This window comes from Lolium rigidum, chromosome 3, assembly GCF_022539505.1.
Source record: "Lolium rigidum isolate FL_2022 chromosome 3, APGP_CSIRO_Lrig_0.1, whole genome shotgun sequence".
Lineage (NCBI taxonomy): Eukaryota > Viridiplantae > Streptophyta > Magnoliopsida > Poales > Poaceae > Lolium > Lolium rigidum.
The window spans coordinates 336,289,886-336,302,571 of record NC_061510.1 but is presented as its reverse complement, the minus strand read 5'-3'; the positions used below and the strand labels follow the sequence as shown (position 1 = coordinate 336,302,571).

At 44.5% G+C, this 12,686-nt stretch overlaps 1 protein-coding gene across 1 annotated transcript; it reads right to left on the bottom strand.

Moving 5' to 3' along the window:
- Positions 1-459: 459 nt before the first annotated feature.
- LOC124697097 lies at positions 460-7,330 on the bottom strand. Its single transcript, XM_047229732.1, has 11 exons — positions 6,896-7,330; positions 6,228-6,322; positions 5,999-6,119; positions 5,218-5,283; positions 4,986-5,125; positions 4,057-4,183; positions 3,076-3,221; positions 1,983-2,118; positions 1,501-1,585; positions 1,110-1,372; positions 460-940 (listed from the first exon to the last, which is right to left on the bottom strand). The coding sequence occupies exons 1-11, from the start codon at positions 7,328-7,330 to the stop codon at positions 803-805; spliced, it is 1,752 nt and encodes a 583-aa protein (XP_047085688.1). The 3' UTR covers positions 460-802.
- Between the last annotated feature and the right edge of the window lie 5,356 nt (positions 7,331-12,686).

Here is a 12,686-nt window from a genome sequence, read left to right as displayed (position 1 = left end):
TCCTCATTTCTCAAAAAGAAATGGAAATTGGATTTTTTCTTAAAAGGAAATGGCAATTGGCAGTAATATTTGATAGTACACTAGAAGTTCCTTGAAAAAATCGTTACACTAAAAGAGCAGTATTATTGCAGCCACTGATAAATGCACTGGTGCGTGAAAATTTCAAAAAAAAAAACATGGCTTTAAGTGAGACGACAAAGCTTTACTTTAGGAACGACTAGAGAGACGGGTGAAATTTGGGACAAAAGATCGCGAAATAAAATGAAGATAGAGCGTGTGGTTTGAAGGCCTGGTTCATATTTCAGTTTTGCCGAACCATAACCAAACATTATCGGCAAAAAGGCATCAACAATAAAAGCAATAAACCACCAAAACAGGCATAATACAGTTCAAGGAATCAAATCCTGTTTGGCAGCGAATAGATGTACGGTATGGGAAGCAAAATGGACGAAAGCAAAGTGCAGATAAAGAAAACTGACATTCAAATGTAATGACAGATGGAAACCATATCTGGATCCATGTCTTAGTTTACATCTATCAAAATGATATAAGAAAAACTTTAGGCCAAATTTGCAACTTATCGAATTTGGCAATCGGATTTCCCCAAAAGAATCGTATCCCACCCCATGCCCCTAGTTTATTCTCCATTCCATAATTTCTTTACAGCATCACTGTTATGTGCAACGACAGTAGGTTCTAACAGACTTCCCGTTCCAAAATCCCAGTAGCCACATATTGTAATTTCAGGTCAGCAGTGTTGATTACAAACTGCAGCAAGCTTTTGTCAGTAGAGTTTTTCCAGTCAGTGGAGCGCCTTGTGGCAGTAACTCAGCACCTCCCGAGCATCGTCAATGGAGTTTCCAGTCGGCGGAGCATCTTGTTTGCTCTGCGAAGACTTCTCCTCAATCCATTTCTCCATGACGAAGGAGATTGACCTGAGCTGTTACAAATAGTTCTGTAGCATAGGAAAAACAATGCGATGGTGCTGCCAAAAATGCATTGCAACATGTTTGAAGCGTGTTTTTCTTTTTTTGTAAATATAGAATAAGATCAAGATCTCCATGAAGATCATTGCGATAGCAAATTATATTTTCGTTTTAAAAGGATACACATTTGGATGTCCATCCCAACACAAGAGCATCCTCAGATGATAAGTTCTCTTCGTCAATTACATGACTCTCGAGGTCATCTTTGATGAGAGTGAACTTGCCTAAGAAGAGAGACGCAAACTGGTCGAGGGATGAGGAATCCATCTCAGTTTCTTGCCGTCGTGGCATGATACGTGGTAAGGTACCCCAAAGTGCATATCGAGCTTGATCATCATCAGGGACCACTGGAAGAATGTCAAACAGGCCCTCCAGGAAGGGTAAATCTGAAACAATTGACAGATAGGATAACTGTAAACTAATTGGAAGCATGATTTCAAGTCATACAACACACTTCTCAGGAAATAAAAGTTGATTCGAAAATTTGATAGATTGCTAAGAAAAATGTGCCTACCATGGGATAGCATAGGCACCAGATGCTTTCCATCGGTCAAAATATTTGATATTATGATCACCACCGAAGCGCAATACTTTGCAAACTGAAGAAGAGTTTGCGAGTGAGAATATATTTACCATGCTGGACATGCATTAGTACATACGAATCTACAGAACTTTCAGGTGAAAAAAATTTAGGTCTCCGACGAGGCTGTTGGGTGGGATCCACAAGCATTAGTGCAAGGTTAAGTTCGTCAAATGTACAAAGTAAACAGGTAAGGGGTGTTTCTTCAAATTTTCAAAATAAGAAAATCACGATTTGCTGATAGTTGAAAATTTGGAACTGCGTGTTTCTTAAAAGTTAGGAGTTAACCAAGCCGAAACAATTCAATACCAACGAGACAGCAACACCATGCATTTCTTCCAAAATATTTCAAACCAGAATTTTTGGATGTTAAGAGATTGGCTGGTGATCAAATATGCTGGTAGCACAATGCTCACCTCATGCTTATCAGGTGACTTGATCATGCTAACTAGCACTTTCATCAGCCGGTCACTCGACGACATCACTTCTGAAACACTGTGTATGGCTGATAATTCTTCCATGAAGCGAAGGATCATATCAAGAGAACCAGGCCTGAAAAATGTTGAGAAAAAGGTAAAGCGATTGCATTTTTGTCCCAGGTTGTTAATTCAAAATTCAAAAACTGAAGCACGAATATAAGACCTATATAACGCCCAGACCAAATTACTGGAAAACATCAAAGGCAACATCTCAGAAGACTGTGAAGGACCTAAAATTTGCACTAGAAGACAGATAGTACTACCTCTGTCCATAAAAGGATGCGGCAAGTTCATGTAAATTTAGATGTATCTAGACACTTTTTAGTATATAGATACATCCAAATTTAGAAAAATCTCCGATATCCTTTTATGGAGTATAATAAATGTTCTCTTTGACATAATGGATTTAAAAGTAACTTTTGAGGATCCAAATACTTTAGGGTTCTTTGGACAAAGAGATTTTTTTGGGCACTTGGGTTTTGCCCATATTCGAACTGAATATCATAAACCTCCAGAAAATGTCCCTATCCAAACAGGCCCTTAGAAGAATTTCCTATGTAGTTATTTGCTACGCAGGATTTGTATATTTTCTAAGCATTTCTTCGCACTAGATTTAGTAAAATTTCCATTGAGTCCAACCCCTTGGAAAGGTCCTATGTTTTTCCAATGGTGCAATCAAACAATCTTTGGTGCAAATTCATGAGGTATTCTTTTCTTTTGCGGGGAAAATTCATGAGGTATTCAATCCTATACGAATCAGGACGGTATGGCATTGCAATACTACCTTTTTCCTACCGCTGCATTCCAGAATCACGTGAATCAAGAAGGCCTACTTAAAAAGTTCACAAACCTAAATGTTTAGAGGTTGATGAGATTCATTAGATATGAAAGTTGGCCATTCTTAATTCTTAAACTACAGAAAGATTACCAAATACTTGACTAGAATAGTTCCTAATATGTAACAGATAACTTCTATGAAATGAAAATGTTGCTGAATTTCAAGTTAGTTCAATTCAAAAATACACCATACCTGTCTAGCTTCTCTTCCGGTGATTTTTCAATCTCAGTTGTTAGCAACCCAACAACATGGTCAACTAAACCCACTTTAAGCATGGGGTCGATAAGCGCAGCTATCACATCTTGGGCATCAATGACAGTTGATATGAAGTCAATGCTCTGCACCCAGTAATCCACATATGAAACAATCAAACAATTGAACATATGCAAATACAAAGGGATGCAGCTGAACTATATTATAATAAGATGAACATAATTGTGATAGTTTGTCTGGGCTGATAATTGCAACCGAACCATATTAGAATAAGAGGTAACAAAAACTTTACAGTAAAAGTATATGAAAATAGAAGGTTTCTCTATACTTTAAGTGTTATTCCAAATCGATGGCAAATAGATGCTAGATAAAAGACCATGAGATCTCTGAAACTAAAATTTGATAAAATTGTAAATATGCAATGTGAAGTCACATGTTTCTCAAGGCTCTTCACTGTTACCAAAAGAATGTCCACCAAAAACTTCAGAGATTCTCCTAAGAGAAGAATTTTCACAAATGCGAACCAAGTTATTGGCAAAGTCCATGGAAGAAAAACAGGAACTCAGTCTGAATCAAAGGACAACTCTTAACATTGGCTGGATAACTTGGATATATAGCAATGCATAAAACTGGACCATTACAACTGACAAGTATTAGGGTGACGAAATAGTAAATAGAAAGAATTCGATGAAGAACTTCCTGAAACCACATCATTAAATGATGAACTGGTAAGAGAACTAAGCAGGAAAGACACATACCCAACCATCATGTGTACCATTATTAAAATAATTTTTGCCACACGAAATCTTAGAAAAGAAACACATTGTGTCCATACGTAAAATTCAAGTTAAAAGAACAAAACAACCACATTGTATCTATATATGTCGAATTTCAAGTTTAAAATAGAATAGAAGTCACTAAAATTCAAGTTAGATTGCATATACGAATTCAGTAAAGTACCTTCTCAAGTAATATCAAATCCGATGTATTGCCAATTATCCATAGCATACGTGAAAGAATCTCATCAGGTAAAAGAACTTCAGCCCAAGAAACAGAAGCACTGCACCGAAGAGCGGCAGCCAACAACCTATGTTAAGAAAAACGATATGAGGATACACAACTGACAATCTTTTGCAACAATACTCATGCAACTATCTTTTCATGCTAAGAACATTTTTACAACCACCAAGAGTCCAACACAAGCAAAATTTAATACTCCAGCGCAGATGGATGACAAAATCAAATGAGGCACAAAACAACAAGCCAGATAAGCATAGATAGAACTTCTCAGCTCTAAGTTCTCATTGTCTGCAAGTCTGAACAATTAGAAAGCCGCTTCGCCAAGTTTTGACCGTCAACTATAGAAATTTAAGTTCTCAATAAAAACTAATCCAAATTTACTTAGCTCTTATCCCCACATATTATTATTAAACCAACCTACTAAAACTGTTAACATGGTAATATTTGTGCAAAAGAGCTGTATGTTCAAGAAACTTCATCTGCAGTTAAATGACTTGGTGATCAGTTGCGAATGTGCAATTGTATGTATACACGTACGTTGTAAGCATCCGTAATTTTGCATGTGGGAATTTGCATATTTATATGTGGTGAAACTGAATTCATAAGTTATCTGATCAATACAGCACTGCACAAATTCAAGAACAACATAAAATAATATTATTAACATAGCAATTATGCGTGTGCTGAGCTGAACTGTCAGATCTATTTCACATGATAAGAGTTAAATTTCATGACAAAAAATAGCTTGCAATTCTAGAATAATAAACAGCTTGCTGAAGAACTAATAAAGAAAACAGCGAAGAAAATAGTTGTAAAGATGTTCTGGTCCAGCAAATGAAATAGAAGACTTAATCTCAAACATATCCAACCTGAATGCTTCAGAAAGGCATTTGACATCATCTAGAAACAGTTGATTCACAACAGTTGTAATTAAACCCTTCTCCAAACAGATAGCGTTAACTAGAGATTCATGACAAGCTAAGTTTCCCATGATTCCAAGACAAACTTCCTGCACAGACCAAAAATTCAAATAAACAAGATATTTAAGACATTCTTAGCAGAATGAGTGGAGGCAGCAGCAGAGGAAAAATTCCATTCTACCTTCACCCGAGAAGAATCTGCCACTCGAAGGTTTTCCAAAAGCACTTCAAGTACAGAATTATCGATCTGCACGAGTTAAAATATATGTGCATATTAGGCTGTTAGCAGCAAAGATGCACACTTACTAAGGTATAAAGAAATCTGCATGACTGTGATGATCTCAACCTTCTTTTGCTTTTGTATGTTTGACTTGCTGTTAGATCAATTAGCAGAATTACTTTTGACTTACTGCAACGGAGCCATTCTTTCATTCAAAATAGTTGCTGATATTAGCATGTTAATATGGCATAAGACATGTATTACAACTTTACAAGTAGTTGTCACCAGCATTAATTTATATGGTTCCTAAGTTGTACTGCAGAATTTTCTAGAACAAATTTAAAAAAAAAACTAAAATTCAGAGCCTGAGAGATAACATATGCCCTTCATCAATTTTCTTTCAGTGCAGTAAGTAAAAGGCACGAAGGAACTACAAAAGAAAAGGAAGCCTGAGAAAATCAAAAGTTAACAACTCCTTTTTCTGCTTATGCACTTCTCCTAATTGACCTAACAATCCAACCACATCATATTAAAATACAGGCTTGTCTAAAGCCAGTACAGATAGAGATAAGACAATCAAAATCTCTCACGCATCATGCTTGCTACAAAGTAATCTGTCTCAGCAAAAACCTGAGCAGCAATAAAGAAGTTTCATATAGGCATATAGCAAAGCAACCCCCTTACATATGAAGAACACATTGAAGAAATACTCCTTATATAACAAAATGATCAGGATAAGTACCATATGTTCTGCTTGAGGTTCACTAGCTGCAAGGTCCCACAGAATGCACCCACACTCTTCCCACTGATCCTCATACTCAGGTAGCGTTGACTCCCCGTCATCAGAACTGGAACTCTTGTCACTTTTGGCACGAGGTAGACATTGTTAGGAAAACCAGGTGGTTTTAAACAACAACGGCCTTCTCTGCTAAACAAACTTAATGCTCAGTAAAACTGGAAGTAGCACTCACCTGAACTCTTTCTCCAGATCGGATCCCTTTGGTATTAGCTTCCTTATAAGAGAGATGGTATAGCTTGGATCAACTGTGGTTGCGTCATCAGGTAACTGCAGATAATTACAACCGGAAGATTGAACATGAAGACAGCTCAATGTTACTATAATTGGCTAAATGGAAATCTTGATGACAAGGTAACTAAACTCCGATTAGTTGCTTTATTTGGCAGGGGAACAGAGCAAGTAGTTGCTTAAGGTAACTAAAACTCCAACTGCTAAAACTACGTACATTGAAGTGCCAGATTCATTGCGTGCGGCAGATTTAAACAATAGCAGTCAAACTGCACGACCAATTTACAAAAGGGTAAGTAAACGCAAGTTCATGCTCCCCAGAAATCCACGCTGCACCCAGTAAATGGCAAGAGAGTACAACCTAATAACATCCAGCATGGCCATCGAGCACAGTATCCCAGTGCGGCCTATCCTCGCCTCGTCAACCAGGGATACAGAACGCCTAGTTTCCCCTAACAGCACGGCACGGCCGCCATCCTCGAGGCGGGCGCCAACTGCTCGACGGAATGCTCGTGAGAGGCGGTGGGGAATGGGAACCGCACAAGCAACCCAAAAACCCTCGTCGCGCTGCGGACCGAGAGGGAGAGGGAGGTGGGAGGCTAAGCCGTGTACCTCTTCACCCGTGGGCGCGAACGGGAGGTGCGTCGGGGCATCCTCGTCGTCCTCCCCGTCCTCGTCCTCCTCCGTGGCGTCGCCATCTTCTTCCTGCACTTCCTCTTCCTCGTCCTCCGACTCGGGCGCGTCGTCCTGCTCGGCTTCAACGGCGCCCTCTTCGTCCTCGGCAGCGGCGGCGAGCGCCACCGGAGCGTGATCGGAGGCGGGCTGCTCTCCCGCGGCCCCCGGTCCTCGCGGAGAGTCGGACGCGTCGTCCTCGCCCGCTCCGCCTTCGTCGGAGGAGGAGGAGGCGCCGGGCGCCGCTGGAGCGTCATCGGAGGCGGTTCGCTCGCCCGCCGCCGCCAGCTCTGGCCGCGGCTCCGGCGCGTCGGCGTCCTGCCCCGCTCCGCCCGCCGCGGGGGCGCCTCCCTCCTCGGTGTCGGAGGCCGCCATTGCAGCTTCTTCGGTGGTGGTGTGGTCTGGCTGTGGAGAGCGGGGTGGCGAGCGGAGCCGTTCCAGAAGGCGGAAGGGGACTGAATGGCGACCGACCTAGCGACGGGGGTCCCCTAGTACACGAAACGGAACCCCACCCAGCCGCAAAACATTTCGCTGTCAGCATGGTTTGGGCTTTTGCAGCGGGCCGGGTCACGACCAGGCCTGGGATTTGGATCGCGAATGGGTCTCGACGCGTAATGTCGGCCCAGAGCTGAGAGATAAGTGGTGCAATGGAGATAATTTGGTAAAGGCCTCCTATAAAAAAGTTGATGTATCTATTCTTTGATTGGGGCATCAAGTTTTTTACGCACTATTTTTATTATCAGGACACCTGTAAAGACTGAAAGACTTTTAATAAGGCGGCTTACTCGTTTAATATATTATGGTTTTTAAAAAATGCCCTAAAAAATCTTTAAAAAAATGGTGAACATTGTACCCTAAAAAAATGATGCACGTTTTTTTGAACACAATATATTACGCAAGCAAGCCGCCTCACTCAGGGCCGGCCCTGAGCCTGTGCATCCAGTGCGGCCGCACTGGGCCCCCGGCTGCTAGGGGCCCAATCCAGTTACGTACATACATTGCCATTAGCTGGGATTTACCCTAGTACTCCGTATTCTTTTAACTGAATCAGCCCAATCTCAGGCAACCCACGCAGTTATCGCTATCGGAATAAAAAAGACATATAGTTGCGTCTCGATTCAGTCAATCGTCGATCTCGCCCCGGCCCTTCTGCTTCTTCCCCTATCACCGCCGCGATGGGGCGTCTCTCTGCTGTTTCTGAGAGAATTCATGGAGGGGGATATCCTAATTTGATATTCCCGACAATTCCTTTCCTCGATTTGGACAATCAGTAAATCCTATATATCTCTCTTGGATTAGTGTGTTTTTCATCTGATTCATTCTTCTTCTTCATTCCCCATAGGCTTGACTTGAGAGAGAAAAAAAAAAGGTAGAAGAGAGATCAAATGCAAGGGGAAAAGGGAATTGCCGGCCGCGGCAGCAAGGGGCATGGGGCCAGCGCCCTCCGCGCGAGCTGCAAGGGGATGGCTGACGGTCGTCCAAGAGCAAGCTGATGCCAAGCTATTTCTCCAATGGGTATTTTTGTTTCAACTTTTAATTAGATGCACTAATTTTTCTAGTGTTTCTGTTTCTGCTGCAATGTTTAGATGACATTTAGAGTGATATTTGCTTAGAAAGTGTACATGTATATGGAAAATTATCAGCAAAAAGACCATAAGTAGTTTGTTTTTGATAATTTGAAGAGAATCGTGTAAGTAGCTTGCTACTGGAATATAATAAAGATCTACTCCAGGCATGAGTAGTATAACTATTTTGTGTATAAGGGCCCCTTTTTTTTCTTGCACCGGGCCCCTGACATCTCAGGGCCGGCCCTGGCCTCACTAAAAAACCTTTCAGTCCTCTTGGGTACCCTGGTAAGGAAAAGAGTGCGTATAAAACTTGCTAGTCCAAGTTCAAATGATAGTTACATCGTTTAGGAGGATTTGCAAAATAAAGCTAGGGATCATCGGCCCAAAGCTTGAAAAAATTGTTTCAAAACAGTTCCTAGTTAATTCATGACCTGCCGCATTTGTGTCTCTCCACTTTCTTCAACTTGATATTGGCACCCCAAACCTCAAAGGTCACACTCATATCTAATCAAAAAATGCATATTGGCACCTAGCTTGAGGCCGAGCTCCTGGAGGTGCTCTGCTCAATGCCATGCTCAAAGGCGGGTCGGCTGAGCTGGAAAAACGGTTGCCAGCCAAACTTATGGCTAACAGGTGTAGGTGGGATAGTGGGGCGTATGGGACCAGTGTGACAACTGAAGTTGTCGGCCGACCTCAACCTGACCTACCGTGGTCTCCCATGGTAGCGGTGGCGGCGGGGAAAACTCGTGGGCGGGATAGCTCCTTCATCTACCGCCGAACATCGATTTTGGCCACGGAAGTGGGGGAATGTATCGGCGGCTGCGACGGGAGGTCGAGGAGGACCGATGGCTGCGACAACGATGGAGGGTAGCCGTCGGTAGTGGAGTGGGATCCGGAGAGGGAGAGGAAAGTGAGACCAGTGAGGATGAGTGGAGATGGTCGAGTCGCCAGTGGAACCCAATTCATTGAACATATTCATCATATCCACTTTGATAATATTTCAGCATTTTGAAAAAGTTCAATAGGGGTCACAGCAGGGCCAGCGGGCATTATTTTCTTCATCTGATCAACAAGATTGTGGTGATTTCTTCCACGATAAAATGTCTGACAAGTCCGTTGGCTGTTTGTGGACAGTGGAAAAAGGAGGGAAGATTGTGGTGATTTCTTCCACGCTAAAATGTCTGACAAGTTCGTTGGCTGTTTGCGGACAGTGGAAAAGGAGGGAAGATTGTGGTGATTTCTTTCACGCTAAAATGTCTGACAAGTCCGTTGGCTGTTTGCGGACAGTGGAAAAGGAGGGAACCCCAATTCGTCTCCAAACTTTGATCATCATGAAATTTTTAAAGTATCCGTGAAAATGTATTAGTACAACGTAATCGTATCCATCCATCAAATCTGGCAGTCCTGCGATAAATGTAACGTGATGCGGTATGATGCTGTCGGTACGGTGGATCACCAAGTGGAATTAATTAAGGGCAAATATACTTACATGCGCTGCACAGCGTCGTCGCGAGTTGATCTCAAACTGAACGTGTCAGATTTTTTACATGATGCAACCCGACTGTGCGGCCGTGCGTGATTCCTGACTGGCACACTGCATTAGAGGTGCAGTGTTTAGAGCATCTCCACCAGAAATCCCTCTAATAAAGACATGCTCTACAATTTAAGGAGAGGTTGCACACATCAACAACCTCAATCGGTGGGGGTGATGTTTCCCTTCGCGAAAGCCAATTTCTAACCAGGGCGAGATGAACTCCATGCCGCCATCTCGAGGAGAGCCCGTGAAGTTTAGTACTGCAAATCCTTCATAAATCCCGGATCGATAATAAGGAAACAAAGAAACAAAATAAAGCATTTCTAGCGGGTGTGCTTCTCCCAATGTTGCCTGGTAATGGTATATCAACGCTTGGTTTGACCAGTTCTCCACTTGTTGCTCTATACCAACGTTTACATCATGTGGCTCATCTTGTTGCTCTATTTTGATGTTGTGTCAGTTCCTCTCTCTTCTTTCACAATTTAGAACCTATGTAGATTTTGAACTAAAAGTGTGATTTGACAACCGTTTAAATATCTGAATTCCTAGTCAAGAGAGATTTAAAACAAGGGAAATACTAAATATATTTTGAAACTATTTGCAAATTGACTTTTGAAAGCTAATGAAACTTTTGAAAAACCTGATCACATGGTGAAATACTATTCTAAAAGTGTTTGTTTCACGGTGTTTCAAACTTTGTGAATTTTGTGTTTGTGGTAGATATCCATCAGTCTCATCTAATCACATGCGAAGTTACATTCCATTGTTTCTAATCTGTTTGTCAGACAATCTGCTGCCTAGAGATAACATGAGTAAAGGGTCATGATCACACCATCAAGTTTCTCCTTAATGAAGAAGCGGTTAATTTCCACATGTTTTAGAGCATCTCCAACAGGCGCTGTAAAACGCGCGCGCGGCAAAATACCTGCCAGTTTGGCGCGCGCGAGCGCTCGCGCGAAGCTCCAGCAGACGCGGGAAAAAGGCGCGCGCGGTAAATTTTTTGCCGCGTCCGCGCGTTTGCGCCATCCCACGCGGGAAATTTGCCGCGTGCGCTGCCGCGCGCGCTATATAGACGACACGCGCCAACTGCCTTCCGCGTGTCTCTCCGCCTCTTTCCCCACCGCTCTGCGTCTCCGCGCCACGCGCCACCGCTCTACCTCCGCCGCCTGTCCGCCTCCGCCTCCGCCTCGCGGCGACATGCCTCCGCGGCGCCGCTCCGCCTCCGGCTACCGCGGCGTCCGCGCGCGGCCGAGCGGCCGCTTCGGACGCCGAGATTCGCTCCGGCGAGGAGCGGATCCGGCTCGGCACCTTCGACACCGCGCATGAGGCGGCGCGAGCCTACGACGCCGTCGCGTGGCGCCTCGGCCGCCCCGCCGCCGGATGAACTTCGACGACGTCCGGACGCGCGAGCAGGCGGAGATGCCGGCGCCGCCGTCGCCGATAGTCACGCGCGAAGAGCAGCGCCGCCATCGGGAGCCGGAGCAGCGCCTCCTCATCGCCGAGCGCGACGAGGCGATGCGCGTCGAGTGGGCGCGGCGCTTCCCGGAGGACGTCGCCGCCACGGAGGCCTTCTACGCGCGAAGGAGGAGGAGAAGGCGGCGATGAAGCGGCGAAGAAGGCGAGCCGCGAGAAGCGCCGCGCCGAGTCCGCGGCGAGGAAGAAGGCGAGGGCCGAGGCGGCGGCGAAGAGGAAGGAGGAAAAGAAGAAAGGCGCAGGGCCGTCGACCGTCGTCCTCTCGTCCTCCTCCTCCGACTTCCACTGGACGTCGACGTCCACGCCGGTGTCGGAGACGACTGCGAGCAGCTCCGACTACGGATCGGGAGTCCGACGAGTAGTCGGACGAGTAGTACTAGTATTTTCTATGTCGCATTTGTATCGTCGCACTTTAATATATTCGTATTTCGTTCAAATTTCATAGTTTGTTTGATGAATTTTAAAAAAAAACGGTCGCGCGCGCTGCAAAATAGCGCCTGCGGCGGAGGTGCGTTTCCGCACACCAACGCGCGCTGCAAAATGCAGCCTCTGCCGGGGGCAAATTCGCTATACCGCGCGCGAACGGTATACAGCGCGCCCAATCGCCGGTATAGCGCGCGAGAATTTGCAGCGCCTGTTGGAGATGCTCTTATCTTGTCATGTTAATGGATTATTTGCAATACATTATCTAATTGATTATCACACCACACTCTCAGGGGCCTCTTCCTTAGAAGTTTCAACTTGTAGGATAACGTTGCATAGAAAACAAAAATTTTCCTACCGCGAACACGCAATCCAAGCCAAGATGCAATCTAGAAGACGGTAGCAACGAGGGGGTATCGAGTCTCACCCTTGAAGAGATTCCAAAGCCTACAAGATGAGGCTCTTGTTGCTGCGGTAGACGTTCACTTGCCGCTTGCAAAAGCGCGTAGAAGATCTTGATCACGATCGGTTCCGGCGCCACGAACGGGCGGCACCTCCGTACTCGGTCACACGTTCGGTTGTTGATGAAGACGACGTCCACCTCCCCGTTCCAGCGGGCAGCGGAAGTAGTAGCTCCTCTTGAATCCGACGAGCACGACGGCATGGTGTCGGTGGCGGTGGAGAATCCGGCGGAGCTTCGCTAAGCGTGCGGGGAAGAAGGAGGAGTGGGGCG

What these genes read in the sequence shown, in the direction of transcription:
- LOC124697097 (XM_047229732.1), bottom strand. Translation starts at nt 7,330, where the DNA reads ATGGCGGCCTCCGACACCGAGGAGGGAGGCGCCCCCGCGGCGGGCGGA. An exon ending in AACCTCAAGCAGAACATATG is followed by an intron (nt 5,284 to 5,998) that starts GTACTTATCCTG and finishes TAACTCGTGCAG; the next exon opens with ATCGATAATTCTGTACTTGA. An exon ending in TGGGATGGACATCCAAATGT is followed by an intron (nt 941 to 1,109) that starts GTATCCTTTTAA and finishes TATTTGTAACAG; the next exon opens with CTCAGGTCAATCTCCTTCGT.